This window comes from Frankliniella occidentalis, unplaced genomic scaffold (genome assembly GCF_000697945.3).
Source record: "Frankliniella occidentalis isolate FOCC.00 unplaced genomic scaffold, Focc_3.1 Scaffold43, whole genome shotgun sequence".
In the NCBI taxonomy this organism is placed as follows: Eukaryota; Metazoa; Arthropoda; class Insecta; order Thysanoptera; family Thripidae; genus Frankliniella; species Frankliniella occidentalis.
This window is the reverse complement of record NW_026267173.1, coordinates 1,420,683-1,444,062: the sequence shown is the minus strand read 5'-3', so window position 1 is coordinate 1,444,062 and position 23,380 is coordinate 1,420,683. Positions and strand designations below refer to the sequence as shown.

The 23,380-nt window shown below is 38.1% G+C and overlaps 6 protein-coding genes and 1 long non-coding RNA gene across 17 annotated transcripts; 3 read left to right on the top strand and 4 right to left on the bottom strand.

Annotated features, from left to right (window-relative positions):
• Positions 1 to 22: 22 nt before the first annotated feature.
• On the bottom strand, positions 23 to 3,326 carry LOC113218406 (sorting nexin-30). 2 transcript variants are annotated; one of them, XM_026438746.2, is made up of 9 exons: positions 2,918 to 3,326; positions 2,473 to 2,643; positions 2,278 to 2,388; positions 2,029 to 2,193; positions 1,758 to 1,953; positions 1,505 to 1,668; positions 1,310 to 1,435; positions 962 to 1,228; positions 23 to 887 (listed from the first exon to the last, which is right to left on the bottom strand). In XM_026438746.2, the coding sequence occupies exons 1-9, from the start codon at positions 3,026 to 3,028 to the stop codon at positions 750 to 752; spliced, it is 1,449 nt and encodes a 482-aa protein (XP_026294531.1). In that variant the 5' UTR covers positions 3,029 to 3,326; the 3' UTR covers positions 23 to 749. The 2 variants fall into 2 exon arrangements, with proteins under 2 accessions (XP_026294531.1, XP_026294532.1); XM_026438747.2 differs by lacking the exon at positions 2,918 to 3,326 and adding an exon at positions 2,710 to 2,872.
• Positions 3,327 to 3,707: 381 nt separating this feature from the next.
• On the bottom strand, positions 3,708 to 13,503 carry LOC113218409 (zinc finger protein ZFP2). 3 transcript variants are annotated; one of them, XM_026438751.2, is made up of 4 exons: positions 13,333 to 13,503; positions 12,486 to 12,659; positions 12,061 to 12,392; positions 3,708 to 6,524 (listed from the first exon to the last, which is right to left on the bottom strand). In XM_026438751.2, exons 1-4 carry the CDS (start codon positions 13,462 to 13,464, stop codon positions 5,348 to 5,350), a joined length of 1,815 nt encoding a protein of 604 aa, XP_026294536.1. In that variant the 5' UTR covers positions 13,465 to 13,503; the 3' UTR covers positions 3,708 to 5,347. The 3 variants fall into 3 exon arrangements, with proteins under 3 accessions (XP_026294536.1, XP_026294535.1, XP_026294534.1); XM_026438750.2 differs by lacking the exon at positions 3,708 to 6,524 and adding an exon at positions 6,855 to 8,254; XM_026438749.2 differs by lacking the exon at positions 3,708 to 6,524 and adding an exon at positions 8,276 to 10,163 and having other exon boundaries at positions 13,333 to 13,484.
• Positions 13,504 to 13,535: 32 nt separating this feature from the next.
• Positions 13,536 to 14,997, top strand: LOC113218414 (density-regulated protein homolog). 4 transcript variants are annotated; one of them, XM_052266865.1, is made up of 6 exons: positions 13,536 to 13,678; positions 13,977 to 14,110; positions 14,218 to 14,305; positions 14,383 to 14,565; positions 14,644 to 14,783; positions 14,873 to 14,997. In XM_052266865.1, the coding sequence occupies exons 2-6, from the start codon at positions 14,006 to 14,008 to the stop codon at positions 14,915 to 14,917; spliced, it is 561 nt and encodes a 186-aa protein (XP_052122825.1). In that variant the 5' UTR covers positions 13,536 to 13,678; positions 13,977 to 14,005; the 3' UTR covers positions 14,918 to 14,997. The 4 variants fall into 4 exon arrangements, with proteins under 4 accessions (XP_052122825.1, XP_026294547.1, XP_052122824.1 ...); XM_026438762.2 differs by having other exon boundaries at positions 13,541 to 13,678; positions 13,970 to 14,110; XM_052266864.1 differs by having other exon boundaries at positions 13,549 to 13,669; positions 13,968 to 14,110.
• On the bottom strand, positions 14,736 to 15,675 carry LOC127749294 (uncharacterized). Of its 2 annotated transcripts, XR_008011062.1 has the most exons (3): positions 15,548 to 15,675; positions 15,249 to 15,404; positions 14,736 to 15,131 (listed from the first exon to the last, which is right to left on the bottom strand). It is a non-coding gene; the product is annotated as an uncharacterized LOC127749294 (long non-coding RNA). The 2 variants fall into 2 exon arrangements; XR_008011061.1 differs by lacking the exon at positions 15,548 to 15,675 and having other exon boundaries at positions 15,249 to 15,539.
• Positions 15,585 to 19,503, top strand: LOC113218412 (probable actin-related protein 2/3 complex subunit 2). Its single transcript, XM_026438757.2, has 7 exons — positions 15,585 to 15,728; positions 16,230 to 16,323; positions 16,427 to 16,526; positions 16,658 to 16,844; positions 16,931 to 17,151; positions 17,269 to 17,470; positions 17,620 to 19,503. The coding sequence occupies exons 1-7, from the start codon at positions 15,655 to 15,657 to the stop codon at positions 17,645 to 17,647; spliced, it is 906 nt and encodes a 301-aa protein (XP_026294542.1). The 5' UTR covers positions 15,585 to 15,654; the 3' UTR covers positions 17,648 to 19,503.
• Positions 19,504 to 19,606: 103 nt separating this feature from the next.
• LOC113218411 (pyrroline-5-carboxylate reductase 3) lies at positions 19,607 to 21,630 on the bottom strand. Of its 4 annotated transcripts, none has more exons than XM_052266863.1 (8): positions 21,514 to 21,630; positions 21,197 to 21,317; positions 21,010 to 21,105; positions 20,778 to 20,932; positions 20,497 to 20,578; positions 20,254 to 20,393; positions 19,955 to 20,166; positions 19,607 to 19,871 (listed from the first exon to the last, which is right to left on the bottom strand). In XM_052266863.1, exons 1-8 carry the CDS (start codon positions 21,598 to 21,600, stop codon positions 19,808 to 19,810), a joined length of 957 nt encoding a protein of 318 aa, XP_052122823.1. In that variant the 5' UTR covers positions 21,601 to 21,630; the 3' UTR covers positions 19,607 to 19,807. The 4 variants fall into 4 exon arrangements, with proteins under 4 accessions (XP_052122823.1, XP_026294540.1, XP_052122822.1 ...); XM_026438755.2 differs by having other exon boundaries at positions 21,510 to 21,629; XM_052266862.1 differs by having other exon boundaries at positions 21,197 to 21,326; positions 21,511 to 21,611.
• Positions 21,631 to 21,893: 263 nt separating this feature from the next.
• On the top strand, positions 21,894 to 23,342 carry LOC113218410 (nucleoporin NDC1; the record flags this gene model as incomplete). The annotated part of the gene is given in 2 exon segments (XM_052266860.1): positions 21,894 to 22,721; positions 22,806 to 23,342. Coding segments are annotated over 2 exon segments (1,359 nt in total), but the record flags the coding sequence as incomplete, so codon positions are not given.
• Between the last annotated feature and the right edge of the window lie 38 nt (positions 23,343 to 23,380).

Here is a 23,380-nt window from a genome sequence, read left to right as displayed (position 1 = left end):
AGAAATCATGATTAAAAAAATATCACATTTTACAACAATCGCTTTTATTTTTAAGCATCAAATAGTACAATATCACATAGTAGCAATAACAAAGAAACAAAACCAAAAACAAACTGCAATACAAAAAATATTTGATTTCAAATGGGGGTAACAATTGAGATAAAATATGAGTTAAGCAATCAGCAATCCAGAAAAAAGTGTTAGTCCAGAGTACAGCAATACTCTAAACTCAAGGGGGCACACTGAACACACAAAATTAACAATCATAAAATATATTAAACTCAAATTAACATTAATACTGATAGTGTTTCAGTAAACACCTGCACCACTCACAACAACAAAACATACCGAAAGACTGAATAACAGTCACCGACCTGGTTGGCTTATTTACAAAAAAGCTTCACCATCATACTAAGGTTGCAAAATTTACAGCAACTTTCAAACGTAGGAGCAAATGTTAAAAAAATACAGATACTTTTCAACTTTTAGGAATACTATTATAAACGAGTTGAGTTAGAATTCAACAGTTTTGGTACAGGTGGAATGTATAGGTAATCACAGGACAAATTTCAAGTAGTCATGAGAGTAAAGAGATGTCTGGCATAGAGATTCTTATTTTTAACATACAACTTCATATTTGACAAGGTCAACCAAAAACAAATAGCCAAATTACTGGATAAAAGTGTCGGTTAGTAACTGATAACATTTCTACTTTAACTCACCAGCAAATTTTTTCACTGAATGACGATTTAAATGACATGAGTTGTTGAACTTTGAGTGGATGTTTGCATACTTGTAGAGCTAGGAATGCTATCTACAGTGCCAGATGCTGCTGTCTGATTATTGCATCTCACTTCAGGAATAACCTGTTCCCAAGATGCTAAAACCTGGATTGGAAAGAATGTAAAATGAGCAACTTATCAAATTCAAGTGTTATTGCTGGAGAGGAAAAAACACTTACATCTTGGTAGAATTGAATTTGTTGGCTTGCCATATTCAAAAGCAGTCCACGAATGTCTTTCTTCTTCTCAATATGCCAACGTTCTAAATCTGAAAGTAGATTTTCATTGGCACACTGCATTTTATCTTGATTTTCCTCAGCTTGTCGAACCAAATTAGGAATAAGTTGGCTTAACTTTTCTATCTTTTCATCACGTGCCTCAGCTGGATTTTTCCATAGACTAAAAGCACTTCCCGCTCCACTAGACAACCCCTCATTGTTAACAAGCTATCAGACAGAAGATTACCAAAATATAAATGGTCAAGAATATATAAGGGCATTCCAAAATGTAAACATGAACAGCAATACCTGTTCCTTTTCATTCCTTTTCTTATTTAATTCATCAACAGCAATCTCATACTCAATCTGCACTGCATCTCTTCTCTGAAGAGTTTCTTTCACAGCATCCACATACAGCAAGTATTCCTTCAGTGGCTGAAAATTATAATTTGTTTACCATTTGCATTTAAGTAAAGACCAACCTAATAATAAATAAAGGAATACCTGTTCAAAACTAGGTGAAAATAGATCAATAAGAGAAGTTTGCTGAGCTTGTAAATTTCTCTCAATAGCTGAAGAAATTGCTTTAAGGAGAGGACTTAACTCTGGTTCAGAAGTTGCCCAGAGTGAAAAAGTTTGTTGAAATTGGTTCAGCTCACCCTGATATGCTAGGAATATCAAATAATTGTAATGCAGCAGTTGAACAACCACGCATAATAATCCTCAAAGTAATAATGCATATAGCTAACATTTTTACCTTGGCGTTCCTTGTGTAATCTACGCCCCACTTTCTCCATCTGATTAAGTTTTTCTCCAAATGTATTGACATAGTCCCTTACAGAGTCAAACTCAGGTGAACGTTGCCGTACCAAATAAGTAGTGGTCAAATTTTGGAGAGAATCTGTCACACGGCCTAAAATGCCTGGTCCATTTTTTCGGTGTATGAGGAATTCCTAAAACAAAGTGTAATACAGAAATTACAATAGTAAGAGGTGCAGTATCAAACCAGAAATAAAGAAAAGACTTACAGATGGAGTAGCAGTGAGAAAAACATACAAGCTGCTATTATAGCTGAGAACTGGGTGAGAAACAACTCTAGTTAAGAAACGGTGAAGCATGGCAAGGCGAGCCAAAACGAAACTTTTGGAATAGCGATCAAGTTGAGCCAATAGAGTATGTTTCCCAGGCAAAGGCTGAAGTAATAAACGGACACAGAGGATTAGGGTGACAATAACATGTAAAAATTAGAAAGATACTGGTAAATTTAGACAGCTTACAGGAACCAAATGAGTAGGAAATGCTTCAATTAACTTCTGCCGGAGCCAAACAAAATCATTATAGCGACGGCGCACTATGTATTCACTCTCTTTAAATTCTATTCGTACCTCCTACAGAAAAACAAGAATTGAACCAAGGTAATCAAGTTATATTCAACCTAGAAGGAATGTGTGTGTTGTGCATTTTCAACAAACCATGTTGACCCTCGTGCATATTCTGAATGAAACATAAGTCTCAAGAGTGTCGAAATGCTTCTGAGGATTATCGACACGGACTTGTAAGTCACCTGCGTCCACATCAATGTTGAACTCCAGGTCCTCTTGGTCAGGAAGGGTCGAGAAGCTTTCAATAGATGGAGATGCAATCTAAAACAAAATGTTAAAAATTATTTTCTTAGAAGTAATAACATAATTTTATGGACCGATGCTTACAATGGATTTCCTGAACATTTTGACAGTTGTTGTTTAAGCAGGTTAGAGCTCAAAGGCAGTGTGTGCTGAAGCGTTCTAGTAGGCCTTATTAGCAAGGAGCTGTGAAGACACTGACGGGTACCCTTGCGCACAACCGTAAAAAGAAACGCTCATCCAGGGTTCTGACGTGGAAGTCCCTGTCATGAGGTGTAAAATGATAAAAACTTACCACCGATCCCTCAAATGATGTGCTGCCGTTTGACAGATCTGATGACCTACTGCCATTTCCCACAGGAGACGGTTTATCGACCTCTAGGACTGCTGTTTCTCCAGACATCATTTCTTGGCCCTCGCCTAGGCACACAGGCGATTTCTACAACAACGACTAAAAGTAAAGCTTAACAGCTTAACCTAACTCATCGCCCCCTTTTCAACACCCCGCCCGCTGCCGCTCAGCTGCTCTAGATTACGGTATGAATGGTAGACAACTGGCAACTCTCGTGATGCTGTCCTGTGTGGTTGGTAAGGATCGTAAGTACGTAAATCTGGAGCAGGCAAGTGTCGCGCGAGAAAGTCGCGTCTAAAGACTTGTTCAAAGTGAATTTTCTGGAGGAGATTTGGACGTAAGACGTAAGAAATAACAGTATTGACCAGACGTAAAAAAAATCATTGGTACTACTAATAATAAGCGAGCCAAACACTAACGCGCTCGTTCCCAAAAGTGGCAATGTAGCCTCGCTTCTTCCCCGCCCCCGCCCAATCTTGAAGCCACCAGCCACCTTGTGCTTGTGGTCCTCTCTTGGTGTGGTTCTTCCAGTTCTTCCCTCCTCCCTTGCTTCGCCTCCACCCACTTGGCCAGCCACTTCCCCGTTAAAGCAGCCAGTCAGAAAGTTGTCTGGTCACATTACTACATGTAAAATGGCTAAAATAGAGGCGAGCGTTAACTAATTGAACCATTATAATGAACAGATACGAGTAGAGGTGTGGAATAATAGGAGACATGCACTCTTAAACTCAGATAAGTTAGTGCATACTTCACTGTTTATTAACTTTCCAGAGATGAAAAAAGCACCATAAACTGAATTAAATGTACATATTACTTTAGAATTTTCAACATAAAATATATTATGATAATCAATACAAAGTAAGAGATAAAAACTTCAATGACATCAACTGTAGTTAATGGAGTCTCAAGAACTCGGTGTATGAAAAAGGCACATGAGTCTGAAGTACAAGAAGAAAGAAACACTTTTAACCTAAGGTACTGTAATTAGAAAAACAATTTTAACTTTCTATAGAGCTCTCCAATTTGTAACTAGCGTAGGATATATATATCTGCACAACAATGACATTTATAATTTGCAACTAACAGTGCACAAACAAACAAAGTGGTCTGAACATTTAAAAAGAAATAATTTCAAACCAACAAAACAAGCTATCTTAAGGCGTAAAAGTGATGTAACAAGAACATTTATTATTAAACACAAGTACCAAATTGTTTGGTATAGATTTTGTAATTTTGCAAATTTTATATGTTTAAATTTCAACCCTTACAGGAAAATAGAAACTTGTTTGAGGTAGAGGTTGCTTCAATTATATTACTTCATTAAAAAAAAATGAAACTCCATCAATAATCTACATTTATTAATCCCTGGGAAAACTGTTCTTAAAGCTGATAGAAAAGAACATTCAAAGGGAAGAGAAAAATATTACACTACTTTTGATGAGTTTTTTTTTTACCCAGTAAACTAAATCTAAATTGCGGAGCTATTTTGGTTGTTCCTTTACTTTTCAGATTACCTGTAATAACCAAAGAGCACGTGTAACAACTTGTTTCAAACTTAAAATGGTAAATTATGTGAGACGATTGCAAAGATTAGAATTTGATTTACAGTGCAAAATCACTGAGACTACACAGAAACTGAATCTTAAAAACAGAGTGAATGATCGGGTCCACAATTCAATAGCAGTATACATATATATATAAAACCTCTGAACATAAATAAATGCTTACATCTGTAGTACATTCTTCACACAGTACATTTTAGATAAACTATGGTAACACCTTAAACCAACAAAAGGGTGTTAAGGTATAATCAATTGCACATTGTTAATCATAAACATGACGTTGCTTGGCAGTGTCAACAGAACAGTTTGAACTTAAAACTGACAACAACATAAATATACTCTTTCAGTTTACATAAAAATAGATTGGAAAATATGTAACTAGAATACCGTGCCTAAAGTCTCAAAATTCTAGCTTAGCACAAATTTATTCAAAAACTAATGGCTTGAAATCCTGACGTTCATTCCTTCATCCCAAACACAGGCACAACTCAGTCCATCAATAAGGTCCCACATCTTTTTTTTTCTCTCTTTTAAAGTTTATTGTCTGATACTTAACACACAACTATCAAACAGGAAAAATCTATCAAAAAATGAATTTTACCTGCACTAGTCTACCATAACTTTCAAGGAAAATGTCAGTCTCGATGGTCAGTAAATGAAATTGAGTCCCTGTGAGGGTATCAGTTGTCAAAAAATACAACAACAACAACAACGACAAAACAACTGCTTTGCAAAAATACACAAAAGTTAATTCACTCTTTCTTCTACCATCGTTAAAGAAAAAGAGTAACTTGAAATCCCCTTAAATTTGTCAGCCCGCTGTATAACAGCTGTTCTTGAGGTGAGAATTGAGCAGAGCTTTGCAGACAAAGCCCTTCTGGCAGTGCGGGCATTCGTAAGGCCGTTGCCCAGTGTGGTAGCGCTTGTGGATCACGAGCGTGGATCGCTGCGAGAACGACTTGCCGCAGGTGTCGCAGGTGTAGGGCCGTTCGCCGGTATGCACCCGCTCGTGAAGCGTCAGGTTGCCGGGCTTGCTGAATGCTTTGCCGCAGTAGGAGCACGCGTGGGGCTTCTCGCCCGTGTGTATACGACGGTGAAGGTTTAGGTGCTCCTTGTTGGTCAGCGTCTTGCCACATATATCACAGACGTACACGTTTTCGCCCGTGTGGGACTTCATGTGGAGGGAGAGCGAGTTTCGGTGTGCGAACACTTTGCCGCACGTGGCGCATTGGTTGATCTTGGCAGGCTGGTTGCTGTCGGGGTGGATGGTTTTTTTGTGGGCGGCCAGATAGCGCGTGTAGGGGAAGGCCTTGCCGCACACGTCGCACTGAAAGGGCTTCTCACCAGTATGGAAGTTTTTGTGCTCCAGTAACCAGGTGTGGACGAAGAAACCCTTGCCACAAATCTCGCAGTGGTACTTGAACTCTTGGTTGTGGCGCCGCTTGTGCGTGTTGAGCGCCGACTTGTAGATGGTCGAGTAGTCGCACTCGTTGCACTGCAGGTTCTTCTGCTCCGTGTGCTTGCGCTGGTGCATCTTCATCTCATACGGGCGCTTGTACGACTTGAAGCACACGTTGCACGTGTAGGGGCGCTCCTCCGAGTGTACCACTTGGTGCACTTTAAGCGACTTTTCGCTGCTGAACTCTTTGTGGCACTGGGCACATTCAAACACCGCCTGCGGCACGTTCAATATTTCGTCCTCACTCCCCGAGTGCACCTCCACCTTGACGGCGGCCGCTACCGCCGCAGCGCGCTCACCCTCTAGCTCCTCCTCGTCGATGGGCTGCGGCTTGGGCCGCGGGGACACTGGGTTCAGCTGCGGCGTCTCGTGGTGCACCTTCCAGTGCTGGTTGAGCCGCTGACGACTGGGCAGGATCAGGTCGCAGTCGGGGCAAGGGAATGTCCGGGTGGCACGGCTCAAGGAACCCGATGCAGCAGCCGCCTTGAGCATGGCGGCGATGCGGTTGGCCTTCTCAGTGAGGATTGACCTACAACAAGGCACGGGTAGTGGTCACATGACGGGGCTGGTACACGTGGGTGGGTGCTCACACACATCAGGTCCCGTGGGGCATTCCCTACATACTGTACTAAACAAGTCCATCACCTTACTAAAGCAGAGAGGAAAGTAGATAGGCGAAGGGGCATGCGGAGAACAAGTCCTGACTGCTAGTTAGGGGTCTTACCAATTTCTTGTATTGAAGTGTAGCGTCCCACTGGAGGGCATGGTGTACCTGGTATGTCTGGTAGTTTGGGTTTTTGTACAGTAAGATTTAAAAAAACAACTTGACTTTACTTTTTCATTAATAGTAAAAACAAACTTTGAACATAAGCTGGTTTATTTTGTCTCCTTTCCAATAACAGATTGGTGTACAATATCAGACAAATGTAATTACAGATGGTTTCCATCAGCGTCACATATAGGAAAATAAATATTTGGACTCACAGGCCTTAAATTACAGGGAAAACACCAACTTACAACAATGAAATAAAGGTTGCAGATATGAGGTAGATGATGAACAGTCAATTTCCTGTCCCTGACAGCAAAGCATCAGAAATGCTTGAATGAACAAGTGAAGTCTTAGTATCTGGAGCAGAAAAATGCCTCTCACTTGCTTGATGGTTTTTAAGTTCATCAATAGATTTAAATTTAATGTGACACACCGAGCAATGCAATATAGGACTACAAACTGATTTCTTTTGATGTTGAGTCATTGTGCTTCGCTGAGAAAAACATTTTCCACAGTCAGAACAGCTGTATGGCTTCTCGCCAGTGTGAACTCTTGTATGTATGGTTAAATTCTTTCTAGAAATGAATGCCTTGCCGCATATTTCACAAATAAATGGCTTTTCCCCACTATGCGTTCTTATGTGACATTCAAGAGCAACTTTGTTGCTAAGAGACTTTTGACAAATAGAACAATTGTACTTGCTGATTCCAGTATGGATTCGAAGGTGCTCCAAGAGAGCAGTGATACTATGACAAAGTTTCCCACATGATTCACATTGATGAGTGGGTGGTCTTGCTTTGTAATCTGGCATGTGAGATTTAACATGAGCAATTAACGCACTTTTACGGCTGTATGACTTGCCACAAGTTGAACAATTGTGAGGACTATCGCCAGTGTGAATCAAATTGTGAGCACTAAATTCAGAAGCAACATAAAACCCTTTCCCACAAACGCCACAAATAAATTTATAAGTTTTGTGATGTCTATTCAGATGAGACTTCAAAGAAGATTTTCTAGCAAATGCATGGCTACATTCATCACATGTATGTATTTTTATGTTTAAATGTAACTTTAAGTGAACTTTGTAGTCTGAATAAATTTTAAATGATTTCTTGCATACATCACAAATGTATGATTTGTGCTCACGTATTACATGTTGTTTCAAACTATCTTTAGAGGTGAAGGTTTTATCACAGGACTGACACAAATGAAATTTTGTTCTGTGTCCTCTAGCATGTCTTCGCAACTGATATGGATAAGTAAACAAGGCTCCACACAACTCACACTTCAAACTTGGTGAATTATGAATATTTCTATGACGAATTAGAGCTGATTTGTTGTTAAAATAAATATTGCAAATGTTGCATAAGAAACTCCTAGCTTTAGAATGTAACTTCTGAAGGTGATCTTCCATCTCAGTGGTTGTGACCTGGATATGACAGATTTCACACCTGAGTCTTTCACCTGAAGGTCCAGAGCCAGCTGTAGGTCTGGAAAGAAACGCAAACGACTTGAACTCAATCCCTTCACGAATATTAAATGGATTACAAGTCAGATAGATATTTAGCTAGTGGGTCTCAGGAAAAAAAGTAACATTAAACACACATCGAGGAGGATCAAGTGTACGCTTAAATTATACTTTCCTTGTTAACAATGGAACACTTGCAATACCCTTCCTGAACTGCTTCAGTGAGACCTTTCAAAACATATATTTTGAACAATGTTCATTTATCATTAAATTCCAAAGTTAAATCCCTTCTGGGATGAAAAATAACAAAACACTCAGACAACATGATACATACAAGGAAAAGTAGGCTAGTCAATTCCCTTTCATCTTCTATCATAATTGGTACTATAAATTGTATTTAAAAAAAATAATTAGAGAGCCCCTACGAGAAGTGAAATGTTGTGTACAAGACCTTCCATACAGTTAACAGTGTTGTAATAGAGATTTTAAAAATATATTCAATTGATATCACCAAAATTGAGACATGCGCAGAACATGTATTCAATAAAAACAATGATCATTTTCAAGCAAGGATGCAAAAAGGTTGAAAAGTAATATAGATTTTACATAAATAGCAAGCTTTGACAATTACAAATCATCAATCAGAATCAGTTGAAGGTTCAGCTTTTAGGATATCATTTAATCCACAAGAACCTTTCCGGTGATCAAGTAAAAGATTCTTGTCTGTAAAGGTAGTTTTACAAGAAGGACAAGAAAACATTATTTTTTCTCCTATTTGCATGTCTTCATAACTCGAAATGACAATACTTGATGTATCATGTGTTGAAGCTATGATCACATCTGCATCAGCAACATCGGCATCTCTCAATGAAGCTTGGGCAACTTCATTAAGATCTTCTGGCTCTTCAAGAATTTCCTCAACCTCCATGTGGGATTCTGTGTAGTGGTGCTTCACCATTTTCTGATGTGACTTAAGCTGACAACGGAGTACAAACCCTTTCCCGCATATAGGACACTCATAAGGGCGTTTACCAGTATGATATCTATTATGAACAAGAAGAGTGGAGTGCTGTGTAAAGCACTTCCCACACTCATTACACTTAAAGGGTTTTTCTCCCGTATGTGTCCTAATGTGAGTTTCAAGGTATCTCTTAGAGGTGAACATTTTGCCACAAACTTCACATATATGTGGTTTCTCTCCTGTATGAGTACGTTTATGAACTTCCAAGATAGCTCTACTTGAAACAGATTTGCCACATACATCACAAGTATAAGGTCTCACACCAGTATGTTTCCTCATATGAACCTTTAAACCACCATACTTAACATAGCTCTTTCCGCATAGTTCACATTTATACTGTCCAACAGGAGGTTCATAGTTAGGATCATGCTTTTTCTCATGCATTGTTAAACCATATTTATGATGGAATTCTTTGTTGCAGATCTTGCATTTAAAAGCAATATCCATGTGGGTCATCTTATGTTTTTGTAATTCTTGAGTAGTGTAGCAGCCTTTGTCACAAATATCACACATGAACCTATATTCATTACTGTGACGTTTTTTATGGATTACTAGATTAGATTTCTGTACACAAGAATAGTCACAAAGATCACAGCGGTAAGCCTTCTCACCAGAATGAATTTTCATATGCATGTTTAGTTCATTATTCCGTTTGAATTTTCGATCACAAATCTCACATGAAAAAGGTCTATAATCTGAGTGGCTCACCATATGACTGCGCAGAGCTTTGTAATTTACAAATGATGTACCACAAACAGGACAATCAAGGGGTTTTTCACTTGTGTGGGTCCGCTTATGCACAATCATGAAACTTGCAACATACTTTTTCCCACAAACATCACACACTTCTTTCTGAGCCTTGGAGGGAACTTCCTCCCTCTTCCCACCATTCTCATTGGAGTCACAGTATCTGCAAAGAAGAGATTTCTAAAGTCAAACTAAATCAGACTTTACACAAGGTGGGCTGCTGCGCAGGCAAACTATTGGGTACGCTTGACGGTGCAATTAGGAGCTGACATACTACTGTCACGTCTACAGTTAGATTAGATTAAAATACGTTTTTTAAAAATGATCATGAGTTTTGCATTTTCATTGATATGGCATAATTTAACAATAGCACAAAATATTTTGAAGATTTTAGTATATATCTGTGTGGCATAGGTTGATGATAGATCATTTATCATACAATTCTGAGTTTGAGACCAATGAATAGAGTATACTCCAAAATGGTTAGAGGACAGTTATAAGCTTTATGAAAAACCTGTTATAGATAAAGAGAAAAGAAGGGACCATGAGAAGCTGTATGAGACTTTCTTATCTTATGGTAGCTTTAAGTTTTCAATGATTAAGAAACATATACGAATCAGAATACATGTGAGATTACATCAAAAGAAAATTTTTCAGGTTGCTTTCCACATATACTTTCAAAAACATAAATTAAAATACCACTAGTCCTTATTAATCCTTTGAAAAATAATACACAATTAGAGCAGCCATACATGTGGCAACTAAAACAAAATCTTCTTGATTCCTTGAAAAACTTTTATCATTTCAGATTACATTTTCTTCTACTGGTATTGTTGAATCACACACATGATGATGAAGACAACAGTATTTCTGTAAAAAGTAATTAAATATAATTGATAAAATGTATTTGCTTCAGGTAGGCCCACTCAAATGCTGAGAAATTGATGGCATCCAGGCAGAGCTCTCGACTGATAATCGACTGACTGCAAGACACTGCATGTAACAGTATGTCTGTAATCTTTCCAGTTCTTGATGTGATGATTTTAGGGCTTCTTTTCTCCCAATGGCATACAGTATCAATGATCAGGCCAAGTTTATGGCAAGTATTTTCTTCATTTTCTTCATCATAGATCTTCAGGGACAATAGTTTGAGTAGTCAGTTGAAAATAAGCACATCACAGGGACTTAATGGGGACAAACTTTCATACATGTCAAGATGTTTAAACTTGTGTTGAATCATAGACCCCTGGTGTGTAGATGTTCTCTCATAATAGGTTGTCCTACAGTGTGCTAATTTCCCCCATTCAAAAAACAGGAATTACTTGTGCATTGTTATACAGCAGCCATCTTCCACTAAAATGAAAACCAAACAATCATCAGGAATGAAAATATCATGCCTTGTAATAGGTGAATATAACTTATCACACACAAAAACTAAAAACTCAAAAGTTCCTCAAAATTCAGAACTTAGTAAACACCGGAACCTTCCCCAACAGTCTGTGCCAGCACCCACCACATAAATATTCCGTGAATTATAAATAAAAATACATTAGAACACCACAAATCAAAGCAAAATCATTGTAAAGGAGAAGAAAAAAAGCATATACAAGTGAAACAAAAGTGAACACTGCAACCACCAACCAGATGTATATGAAAGAAATATCATAAGACTAATCCACCAAAAATTAAGTTTTCTTCTCCAAAAAGTGAGTTAAGGAAAATAAATTTCAATTGTATCAAATGTCTTATCATCACACTTCAGCTTTTGTGAAGAAAAATGGCAAGACATCTTTATGGGAAAAAAACAACAACACTAAGATGGTAACATTATCACTAGTATACTAAATGATTGAAAGACAACCAAAATTTATTTTCCACTCATGCTAGATATTATGGAACAGTGTTTATTTCAAATAATAATCTTAAAGATGGTTATCAGCTGATTTGACTAAGAAGGTTAACATTTAAGTGTCATCGTACACCTAGTATTCATAACACACACTGTTCCAAGAAATATCGTAGTCTTGAGTTAGTGAATTAAAAAGGTGGGGAAATCTTACCTTATAGGGTTTATTTCTGGAGTCAGCTGCTCTGGTGTGGATTGTGATGCTGGTATCTGTTGGGCAGGAGGCTGACTTGGCTGTTGAGATTGTTGCAATACTCTCGATGGACCAGCTTCAGGTAACGGCTCAGGATGTGGGACATCCAAAGATGAGGGATCATTTGATGTCCCCTCTTCATAGCGATAGTCACCTCCACCTGGATCTTCTTCCCTGCCACCCTCCTCCTCACTACCCTCTGCTGTGTCACCACTCTGATCAAGCAAATCTTGGGAATCCTCTACAAGATCCATGTGACTTAGATCAGCGCCGTGTTCTCCTTTAAGTATAACCTGTTGAGAAACAAGAATAGACAATGTAGAAACTATAAGTCAGAAGCACTGAAAATTGTTCAAAATACTGGCAGTAACATTTGAAAAACTCACCATTTCAGTCTTTAACAAATCCATAGGGGTTTCATGGTTGGGTTCACATAAGCCCAACCATTCCAATAATTGTTTTTCCGAGTTCGTCGTTGTGTTCCAAAAGGAATAGACAAGTTCCACTTTATGAGTACAATCATCACAAATTTTCTTTGGGAGAGGATCATCGCTAGAGACCTGAAAATGAAGTAAATAATATCAAAGGATTAAAATTGACAAGTTGACTAGAAATATAAATGCTGAAGGACATTTAAAGCATGCAAAATTAATTTCTATGAGTTGTCGAAAACTGTTGGAACACAACAAATATTAAGTACTAAGATACAGAAGAAAAAAGGAGGCAAGTCAAACGTACTGAAAATGAAAACCTTTGATTCTAAGTCAGGTCGTTTCAAGAACAACCCTTTGATAGAATAGGGGCAAGTAAACCGAATGCAAATGAATCAAGCACCAAGCACTGCACAATACACACACACACACACACACACACACATACACATGTACACACACATACACACACACCAGTTGAGCAGTGGGAATGAGCCTTTTTCAATGTCCCCGTTATATCCAGTTACTCAAGAAGTAACAAGGGGTCAGACTTCACAAAAAAGAGAAATAAAAAGACCTTTATTTTAATAGGATCAATAGAAACAGAAGTAAAGGTAAGTTGCATAACCAAGTTATCCCCTTATATTGTGCGTTAAGTCTAGAATCCTTACTACAAATTGTCTAATTACGGTTGAAACTAGGAAAACATTTTAGGCACAAAAATGTAGTAAAAACGATGGCACGTTTTCTCTTTCACAGAAAAGGATTTACGCAGGAACTATACTGACAAAAGCAATCTTACCTTCACAGGAAGACAGGATCCAATTTTCGAACATATCTCCCGTTCTGCACCTTCTCCTTCAAATATGGGTATTGTAACCCCATCTTTATCTAGACAAAGGCGACACACATCCATTATATCAGAGTTATCCATCTTTTAAACGTAAATTAATCTAAAGTTTCATTGAAAATTGTGAGATGACGCCCAACGACGCCAACTCGTCCGGCCTCTCTCTTCCACCTCTCTCTTTCACACGCACACTCTTCGAAGGCTTCGAAGTGCAACAACTTCTGACCGTTTTCGACCACACTCATTAAATGGTCGAGGAGCTGCCTACTGCTTCTACCATTCATCCAGTCTTCTTTAGGTTAGTTTTAGAATTTCTTTTAAGGTTATTCTTCGACAGATGGTTTTAGATTGATTATTTCATGTAGTCCTTTGTCATTTTGATATCTGCGAGGACAACCAGATCACATTTACTAGTAATATGACGTTTTCGCTTGTCTCTAACCTCCAAAACCGTAACTGATTTCTACAGCCGGCTGCCCGTGACTTGTTATGACGAGTCCATATCCGAAGATTAGTTTCTTGCTTGATGGAAAATTTTTCTTGTAACATAGCAGATATTGAAAATAATTTTCCACCCGTGTGCACTTAGGTTTTAGGTACAGTGAAGTCAGTATTACCAACGGACATGGCTGATGGAGAAGACACAGCTACTTTGGCAGCTGGGCCACAACCAGGTGTCAAGTACCCTTTAAGTGTGCTGTACTGTGGTAACTGTTCAATGCCCATAGAGGTAAGCTTATTCAGTGTAGATGGCTTATGCCATACGATTGTATATCTCTTCTGCAACCTCTCCTTTGCTGTGCGTAAATTCAGAAGGCATATCCTTATTTTTTTCAGTACTGTGAATATTATCCTGAATATGAAAAGTGTAAGCACTGGTTGGAAAAGAATCTTCCTGCAGAATTTGAGAAGATGGTAAAGCTCGGTATGTTACATGAACGCACAGTTTTGAGTATTTACTGTGAGGTTTAGCCTGTTCTGCTCATGCCAATCTTTTATCAGGTGAAGGAGATGATGGGGCTGATGGAGGGGGCAATGATGATGACAAGAAGAGGCAGAAGCGCGGTGGCAAAGGAATGATGAAGGCCAAGAAAAAAGATGACACACCTAAACAAGTAACCATATCTAGAGCTCCCAGAGGCAAGAAGAAATCTGTCACAGTTGTTACTGGTCTCAGCACTTTTGGTAAGGCGCTTCTTTCCCCCTTTCTGAGATCTAGTAATTTTGTTAATTTCAAGTTTTAAAGGTATTCTTTCTTTCCAGACATTGATTTGAAGGTTGCAGCAAAATGTTTTGGAACAAAGTTTGCTTGTGGTTCATCTGTAACGGGTGATGACGAAATTGTTATACAGGGAGATGTTAAGGATGATTTATTTGATTTTATTCCTGAAAAGTGGCCAGAGGTTTGTATCATTTGAAATTTCTTTTTGAACAATTTGAACAATTGAACAAATTTTGATGTTTCTTCGTTTCTCTTCTCCCGATTACATAGATTGATGAAGATTTTATTGAAGATCTAGGAGACCTGAAGCGATAACACACTAGTGTAATGTGTTGAACCATCATATGGCTATTGGGATAATTCACCACTTTTCAAAATATAATTTATTTTAGTAACTTGCATTTTTTTTTCTTGTATTATATTTCTTCATATGCCAAATACACCACCATGCATGTAGTTGCACCGATTCTCAAAACCACTCTGTACATTGATTGCTTGATTTGACTGACAGCAGGATAGTGTCTTGGGCCTGTTAATAGCAAAGGGAATTACCATGTTTGCTTGTTCGTGGACTAGAGGTTTGATAAACCTCATGCTTCTGAAGCAGTTGATAAAATCTACGTGGAAAGATTCAGTATCGACGTACCTGAGAATAATGATCTAACAGTTGCATAGTATTCCGTTGATATCATAAGATGTGCACGGGGTTCAGTTCAGTTCAGTACATACCAAATTCGAATGAAAATGGCCCGGGGTGGGGTGGGGGAGTACGCCGACACGAGCAGACGGCCTCGTTACAGGCCTTTAAATAGAAACAATTAAAGTAAAAAGTCATGACTTCATCTGAAATAATTACAACAAAACCAAAAGAAATGACAATATGAAGAAATTCGACCCGCTCTCAAATTTCCACACGAACGCCGGTCGGCCCGCATGACCACGTACCTAAGAAGAACAGCGGGAAGAAGAAGCCGCTACGGGAGTGTGTCAGCGGTCAGCAGCAGTGGACTCGCCCATTTGTATTCGTGCGAAACCTATGTTTCTTGTTCAAAATGATTCTTCTCGAGATAAATAACAGAATAGTGGAAGAAACGCTTACATTGAAAATAAGAAATGCTTTAGCGGGGTACGTATGGAAGGGCCTCCCAGTTTGCAATCTTTGTAACATGTCAAGCCGAAAGGGTGGAGCACCAGGAAGTGTAGGCTATGGTGACTTTGCGTCATATTGTTTACGCCTTTTAATGCTGTCAAGTGTGGCAAAATGGGTGTCCTTTCTATCAGAATATCCAACTCTTTGCCTCCTCATAGTGAACACTTCACTTTTCCCAGAGCTGTCACCTGTCGCTTCGGATTTCTATTATTCAAACATTAGTTAAGATAAGGTTATTTCTTAGCCCGTCAGTGAAGAGATAAGGTTAGAGGTCACAGTTCGGCATCTTTTTCGTAAGATTTGTTTTTATGGATTTTCCGATCTCCGAAATTGCCTTGTGCGCTTCCAATTACCTTAAATTTTCTTTGATCTACTTTCCTCTGCATTTTTGCCACTACATGAAATTAATGTTACTTACCTCCACCTTCTGTCAAAATTTGAACTACTTCTTAATGTTCTGTTCTTTGTTTTATTAAGGCACAAACAAGAATCAACTGAAATTCTTGCTGCAGACTTCGATGGTGTTCTTTTTCATATCACCAATGTAGGCGGTGACAAGAGTAAAGTAAGGGTAAGTATTACTTTATGGTAGGGTCTTGCCTCTTACTTCACAGATGCTGACCGTTACTTCTACAGAATCTCAATATTAAATATTTTGATTTCTGAACATTCAGGTTAGCATTTCTCTCAAGTTTTACAAACAACTCCAAGAGCACGGGGCTGATGAATTACTTAAAAGAGAATATGGTTCTCTCTTAACAGAACCTGAAGATGGTAAGTCATTCCTATCCTATGATGATAATTTTACATATACTGTACCAGGAGGTACTGAAAAGCAAATGACGAATTTGAACTTTGATCACTTTTCCATTGTTAGTAACATTGAGCTGCCCAACTGATTTCAGGATATAATGTATCTGTTCTTGTGGACCTAGAAAATATTCCTCAAGATTGGGAAGATATGGTCAAAAAGATTGGACTGTTGAAAAGAAATTGTTTTGCTTCAGTATTTGAGAAATATTTTGAATTCCAAGAGCTTGGAGAAGAAGGACACAAAACAGCTGTTATCAATTACAGAAATGATGAGACTATGTGAGTCTAGTGGACTACATTCATTTTTGGAAAAAGAATTAAGCATTCTCTGTCAACTAATTGTAATACCAATTTATCTATTCCAGGTATGTGGAAGCCAAAGCAGACAGAGTGACTGTTGTTTTCAGTACTATTTTTAAGGACAAGTCAGATGTGGTAATTGGCACGGTATTCATGCAAGAGTTTAAAGAAGGCCGTAAAGCAAGTCACACCGCGCCTCAAGTATTATTCAGTCATCGGGAACCTCCTATGGAACTTGCTAACTCTGGTGCAAGGGTTGGAGAAAATATTGGGTACATTACATTTGGTAAGTAGCTGAACTTTGCATTGCAACATTTTATTCTAAGCTCCTTTCTTTTTCTTTTGTGCAATTTTTATCAAAATCTTCTGGGCCACACATTGACTAATATTTTTCTGTTTACAGTTCTGTTTCCAAGGCATACAAACAGGACAACCAGAGATAACACCATTAATTTGATTCATATGTTCAGAGATTACCTTCATTACCACATTAAATGCTCAAAGGCTTATATTCATTCTCGAATGAGGGCAAAGACATCAGACTTCCTGAAGGTTCTCAACAGAGCACGACCGGAACCCAAAAATGTGGAGAAGAAAACAATAACGTAAGTTACACTCCTTTCTATATTTGTGCAAAACTTGATTTGTACTAAATTTGGCTTTTAGCCATGCAAAATCTTGCTAAAGAATTAGCGGCTTATTTACTGCGTATGTGTGCTGACTAAATTTCACTAATAACCCTTTTCCATTTCAGGGGACGAACGTTTATAAGAAAAGAATAATTCATTGTCCTTTATTCTAAGACTTATTTGCTGTGTGTGGATTGGTGGAGGGTCTACCCTCTGACTTGCAGTGTTCTCAGCAAGCTGTGATAGTAGCGCTCCTTGCACAAAGACCTGCCATATCGTGACCATTCACCCTTATCTGAGGTGGCCTACATTAAGTATGAGCTTTGTCCTTAACACCATCTAAACCCAGTTGTTATTATTATTACTATTATTATTAGCCACTTTATTATAGAGAGATTGTTACTTGAACTATTAATTCATATATGATGTACTGTTTGTGATGTCTTCTTTCCATAACTGTAAATCTAATCATCCCATCAAATTTTTAAACGTATTGATGCATAGCGAATTTATTACAAATTTAGATTAATTTTTCTTTGGCTAATCAATCAGCAAAGCAACATTCTCATACAAATTTGAAAGTAGTACTTGTTGTTTTGAAATTTTTCACTGCCTGGACTCATAAATCAATCTAGAATGAATCTGAATCATCAGACTCAGACTATGAATATTGTGATTTTCAGATGAGCAAAAGTGTCATTCAAAATGCTCATATCACAAAAATTGTTCAGATGTTAATTACATGCTGATGATTTTGAACAATGTTATTTATAGTTCTATTTTTGTACTAGTGCTAGATGTGCATCTGACATTACTCCATTTTGGAGATTTTTTTCTTCTTTTTTTTTTGTGCTATGCCCAAGTAGGAGTACCAGAGAGCTTTTAATATTTTTAAATGTATTCTAAGCATATAGTAATTTAGTTCTGTGCATTTTCATCATGAAGGTGTGCTGCTTGCTCTTTTCCAAGGGGCTCAGCGTTTTTTTATTGTTCTTTTGTTCTGAAAGTATAACATATTTCTAAGAGCTGAATATTGTTGTATTTATTTGTAATTGATTTTTGTTCCTAGTCTAATGAATTTCTTATATTTCTGCAGTTCCCTCTGTTTTATTTTCAGTTTCTTGGGTTTAGTAAATAGTGAGTACCATGAAGGTTCAGTATCACAGCAATCAAATTTTTGACTGAGAATTTCATTAATTCCATGTTATGTGTTGTGTCCCGCTGGTACGTTTTTTTTTCAACTTTTTTTTAAATTTATTTATTGTATTGCCACTCTTTGATATCTTCAAAATTGATTCTGTAGGCAATAATTGGTGGCTAAAATATGTCTTCCTTTTACGGCTTCACCAACAAAATTATTTGTTAAACTAACAAGTGTTTTTTCTGTCTAATTTGGTTCAAGGTACTTGTGAACAAATTCTTTGAAACCAATTGAAGACTGTCTTTGAACGTGTGCAGTCACAATAACTTGTATTTCTTACTGAGTGAGTTGGTTAGTTTTACGCAATTTGTATCATATTCCTGCTCTGACCATCCTAATTTTGAATTAAGTGTCCAACTAATAAGTTAAAAGACTACTCAATCTACAGCATTACTCTGCTCCTTCACAGTTTAGTCTTGTATTATATCTGCCATTTAATTTTGTTATTTGTGATGGTACTTAATTTTCATAAGTCAGGTACAATTGCATGTTGAATGGCTGGAGTATGACAGTCTTCTATATTAAACTTCTAGAAAGGGAAGTATGAATGTGGTTAGAAATTTGTTTTTATGAACTCAGTTATTTCGTAATACTTCAAGCTCAAAGAGTTTTAGACTTTAAATTGGCTCACAACTAAGTGATTTTACTGTGGAAATTTTCGTAAATTACCATGTTCTGAAAATAATGTTACACAGTTCGATTACATTCAAAAGTTTTCACGTCTATTGAGGTGCGCTTGAAAACTAAATAAACCAGAGAGCATGTCTATCTAGTTAAATAAAATCACTTGTACGTTGTGTTTGTGCAATCAGTTTTTTTTAGAATGAATTATGCATTCTACCACTATGATCTTTTAGATATCTATAGATGTTTTTTCATCCCCAACAAACTCAGTCATAATTCTACATAAATCAGATCTGAAATGTGAGATTTATTGTCATTGAATTTGGAACACACATCAATACATTATAAGTGATAAAAATCTTGCTGGTGAGATTCTCTGATAAGAAGTAATTGTTGGAATGTAATGTACAGAAAGTAAAACCTTTAAGTCAACATCAGGTGTCCAAGGGACTGGTATTGAAAACTTTTGCAAGCTGGAATAGTACCAATTACTTATTCCCAAGTTCTGCGCTTCTAAGTGTAGCTGCTTCCACTGCAGCCATCATTGCAGATCTGGAAATTCAATCAAAATTTGCATTGAAGTTACCAATATTGTTACCAGAGACAAGTTACAGAGGGCCTTGCTGAATACATACCTGACGGCGCGGTCTTCTAATGCTCTGACACCTGCAATGGTACTTCCCCCTGGTGAGCAAACCTCATCTTTGAGCTGACCTGGATGGCGTCCTGTCTGCAGAACCATTTGAGCTGCACCTGCCATAGTATGAGCAGCAAGGAGTTGAGCGAGATCTCGCGGTACTCCCATCTTTACACCACCATCAGCTAAGCCCTCTATTAGTAAGTACATCTAAGAAATACAAATTCCAAAAATTACTGGACTAAAAAGGACCATGTATCAAAACACAAGGAAACTATTAAGTGAAATCATACATACAAAAGCTGGCCCACACCCAGAAAGAGCCCCAGCGGGACCAATCAAACTTTCCTTTACCTCTACACACAAACCAAGCTCAGACAACATTGCATTCACAAGAAGAATATCTTGTTTGATAGTAGTGCTTCCTGCACAGAAAACTGTTTAAATTTGGGCAAAAATAAGAGAGGCAAAGTGAGTTGCAATTATAAAAATCACGTCCAATTCATTCCTCAAAATATGTCATCAAGATGTTAAAATTACCTGAGCACCCAGATCCAACAAGCATCGGGGTGTTTGGCATTACTCTTATAACTCGGGATGATGGGATCAGTCTACAGACAATCTATGAATTAGTTACAGAAGTGAATTAGTGAATGATTGAATCATGAATGGTCCACATTTTGAAGGGGTTTGAGAAGAGTCTTTTTCTTAGCTATTGCTAATTGTCTTGTAATTGGTTCTGCTCTTACATTAGAGTCAGTGCAGTATGTCAATGTCAGATATCAGTAACTGTGTACTTGCATTTAACAATTTAAACCTACCTCTTCAAGAGACTTTGTAGAAATACCCGCAATTACTGAGACAAAAAGACGATCCATTGAGAGTTCTTTGGAAGCAGATATTTGACTAAGTGCATCATTCAAATATTGTGGTTTGACAGCCAAGAATATAGTACCACAGTTTTTAACAATTTCATCTGTAATTAGAATTTTCAATGAAATACATTGGGTTCTGATTATCTATTGTAATAAAACGAAAGAGAAAGAGTATTACCATTAGAATGTGTCGTGTTCATCTGTTTGTCTCTCCAAGACTTCAAATTACTGTCAGAAGGAGCAGAAGCAAAAATAGCACTAGGAGAAATTAAACCTATGGAGAGAAATAGTATTCTTGTCAAGGCATTTCTATTTTAATTTAAACCTATTAAGTTGTGTACATAGTTCTTACAAAATACACACACCTTTACTAACTAAGCCATCTGCAATGGCTTGAGCCATTTTGCCGGCTCCAATAAATCCTAATTTTCCTCGTCGAAGATGGTCTTTGAGTGTTGTCTGATCCATTTTATCTGTAGTCTGAGTCTGCAGGACAAAGAAAATATAATAAAATTAGAAATTTGCGAAGTGCAAGCAGACGACAGACAGCTGTCATATGATCGCTAGCCCAGGTGCTAATTAAGTCGCCAGAGACTAAGAACTATTTCATTGACAGAGTTGGGAAGTTTAAAATAAGAGAGAGCATTCTTATACACCCTTTTTAGCAGATGACTGTACCTATATTTCTGATGTCAAACCGAAAATTCTTGCAGGAAGGAGAGGTTACCAGCCGCAAAGGACACAAAGCAGGGGGGAGACAAAGGATCATTCGTCCTATATCTGTCGTGTGGCACCGCACTGCGAGGCCGCGGCGCGAATTTACAGGGGCACGAAATCGAAGTCCAACAGTTGTTGTGCGCTTTTTGTGGAAGACCTTTTTTATCCCTCCAGAATGGTGGCCTTTTCAAATTAAGTCTCCGACTGGACCAGCAATATTTTTTACGCTGTAATTACTGTGCTGTGAGATGGAAGATTTTTGAAATGAAGATTTGACAGACCAATTCGTTGTGACATAGGTTAGGGTCTCTCCTGCCATTGTGGTAAAGTGTACTTACCGTACCGGCAAACATGTCAGGCCCCCCAAGTGAAGTTTCAAGCAAGGCAAAGTTTGCCCGAGAAGTATTTGTATCCCGCATACTTCGTGCAGTTGTCTGGAGCATCGTACTACAGTGTATAATCGCCGTTCTATTAGGCACTCCCTTGTTGATGAACATTGACATCCTGCACCCTTTGCAATGGATCAAAAATGCATATTCTTCTGGAACCTGGTTCTATCTCATCTCTTTGGGAGTAATGACTTTTGCTCAAGGTGTTCTCATGAGCAAAGATTTTTTGATGGAGAGTCCATGTATACGCACAAGATTTGGCACTATTTGTAGTGCGTTCCAACCCAGGAATCTAGTGATGGCCTTTTTAAACATGGTATTTGGTGCTATGATTGTGTCATACTACTCTGGTCTGTTGGGTGATAAGACCAAAATTTTTACTGAAGACAGTGGAAAGTGTCTTAATGAAAGAAATTTGTACTTAATTGCCTGTGGCATTTGGGTTGGCCTCTACACCACCTTCCATCGCCAAATTTGTGAGGTGCGTGTTGTCATGTTTCCTATGGTTCAACAACTTAAATATCCTCAAGTAAAGTTGAAGCTTGGCCAGTTAGTGATGCAGTCCTTTAAAGAAGCAGTTCTGCCATATGCATACTTCTGTTTGTTGTACTGGGGTTGGGGAGGATACCTGCGAGAGCATCTCTCTGGATTTCTTGGAGTGACTACAGATGAACACTCAGCCATTTCTGTCTTGTTTTGGATGAAGCCATTCCTTGCAATTCGTTGTCTCCTTTACTCGGCCATCATCATTCTATCAGGTCGAATTGTAGAAGTGCTATTCCAGGTGAGAATATTCTTACTTGTTGAGCTCAGGAAAAATATTCTTTTTTCTTGGAATTCTTATTAACACCCCAACTTTTTCTTGCAGGTATTTCTTACAGAGCGCTGCAATTTTTTGATTTCTAGTACAGCCAATGATCAGCTCACACTGAATGATGTTCTTGCATCACCTTTTCCCTTTATGCAACGGCTTGGTTACCTTGATCTACTCCATGTTGCTGAGCGAGACCCGATTCGGCAAGCTGAACTTTTTTCCCTCAGTCTGCCTGGGGGACATCCCCACAACTGGAATAGAGTTGTGACTGAAGTTTTGAGAGCACTAGAGTCCTTTTCGTCAGATCTTAATGTCGCAATCTGTGATATGAACCGGGCCTCTAATGGGCCATTGTTGCCAAGCTCTCCTGTTAAATCTGTTCTAGCAGAGAGTCGCCCTATGTTGACATCTCCAATGAACCAAAGTTCAGTGACCTCTCCATCTCTTAGACTTCGTAATATGTCTATTATCCAGTCTTCTGATCTAAATAATAGCATTGCTGGAAGTAGTCCAATGCTCTATGCTGCTGCAAATAATGCTGCACCCAAGCAAAAGAAAGATGTTGATGTAGTGGCAGCTTCAAAGCAACAGGTAAAACCTTTATTTTTATATCCTCATTCATATTTTTT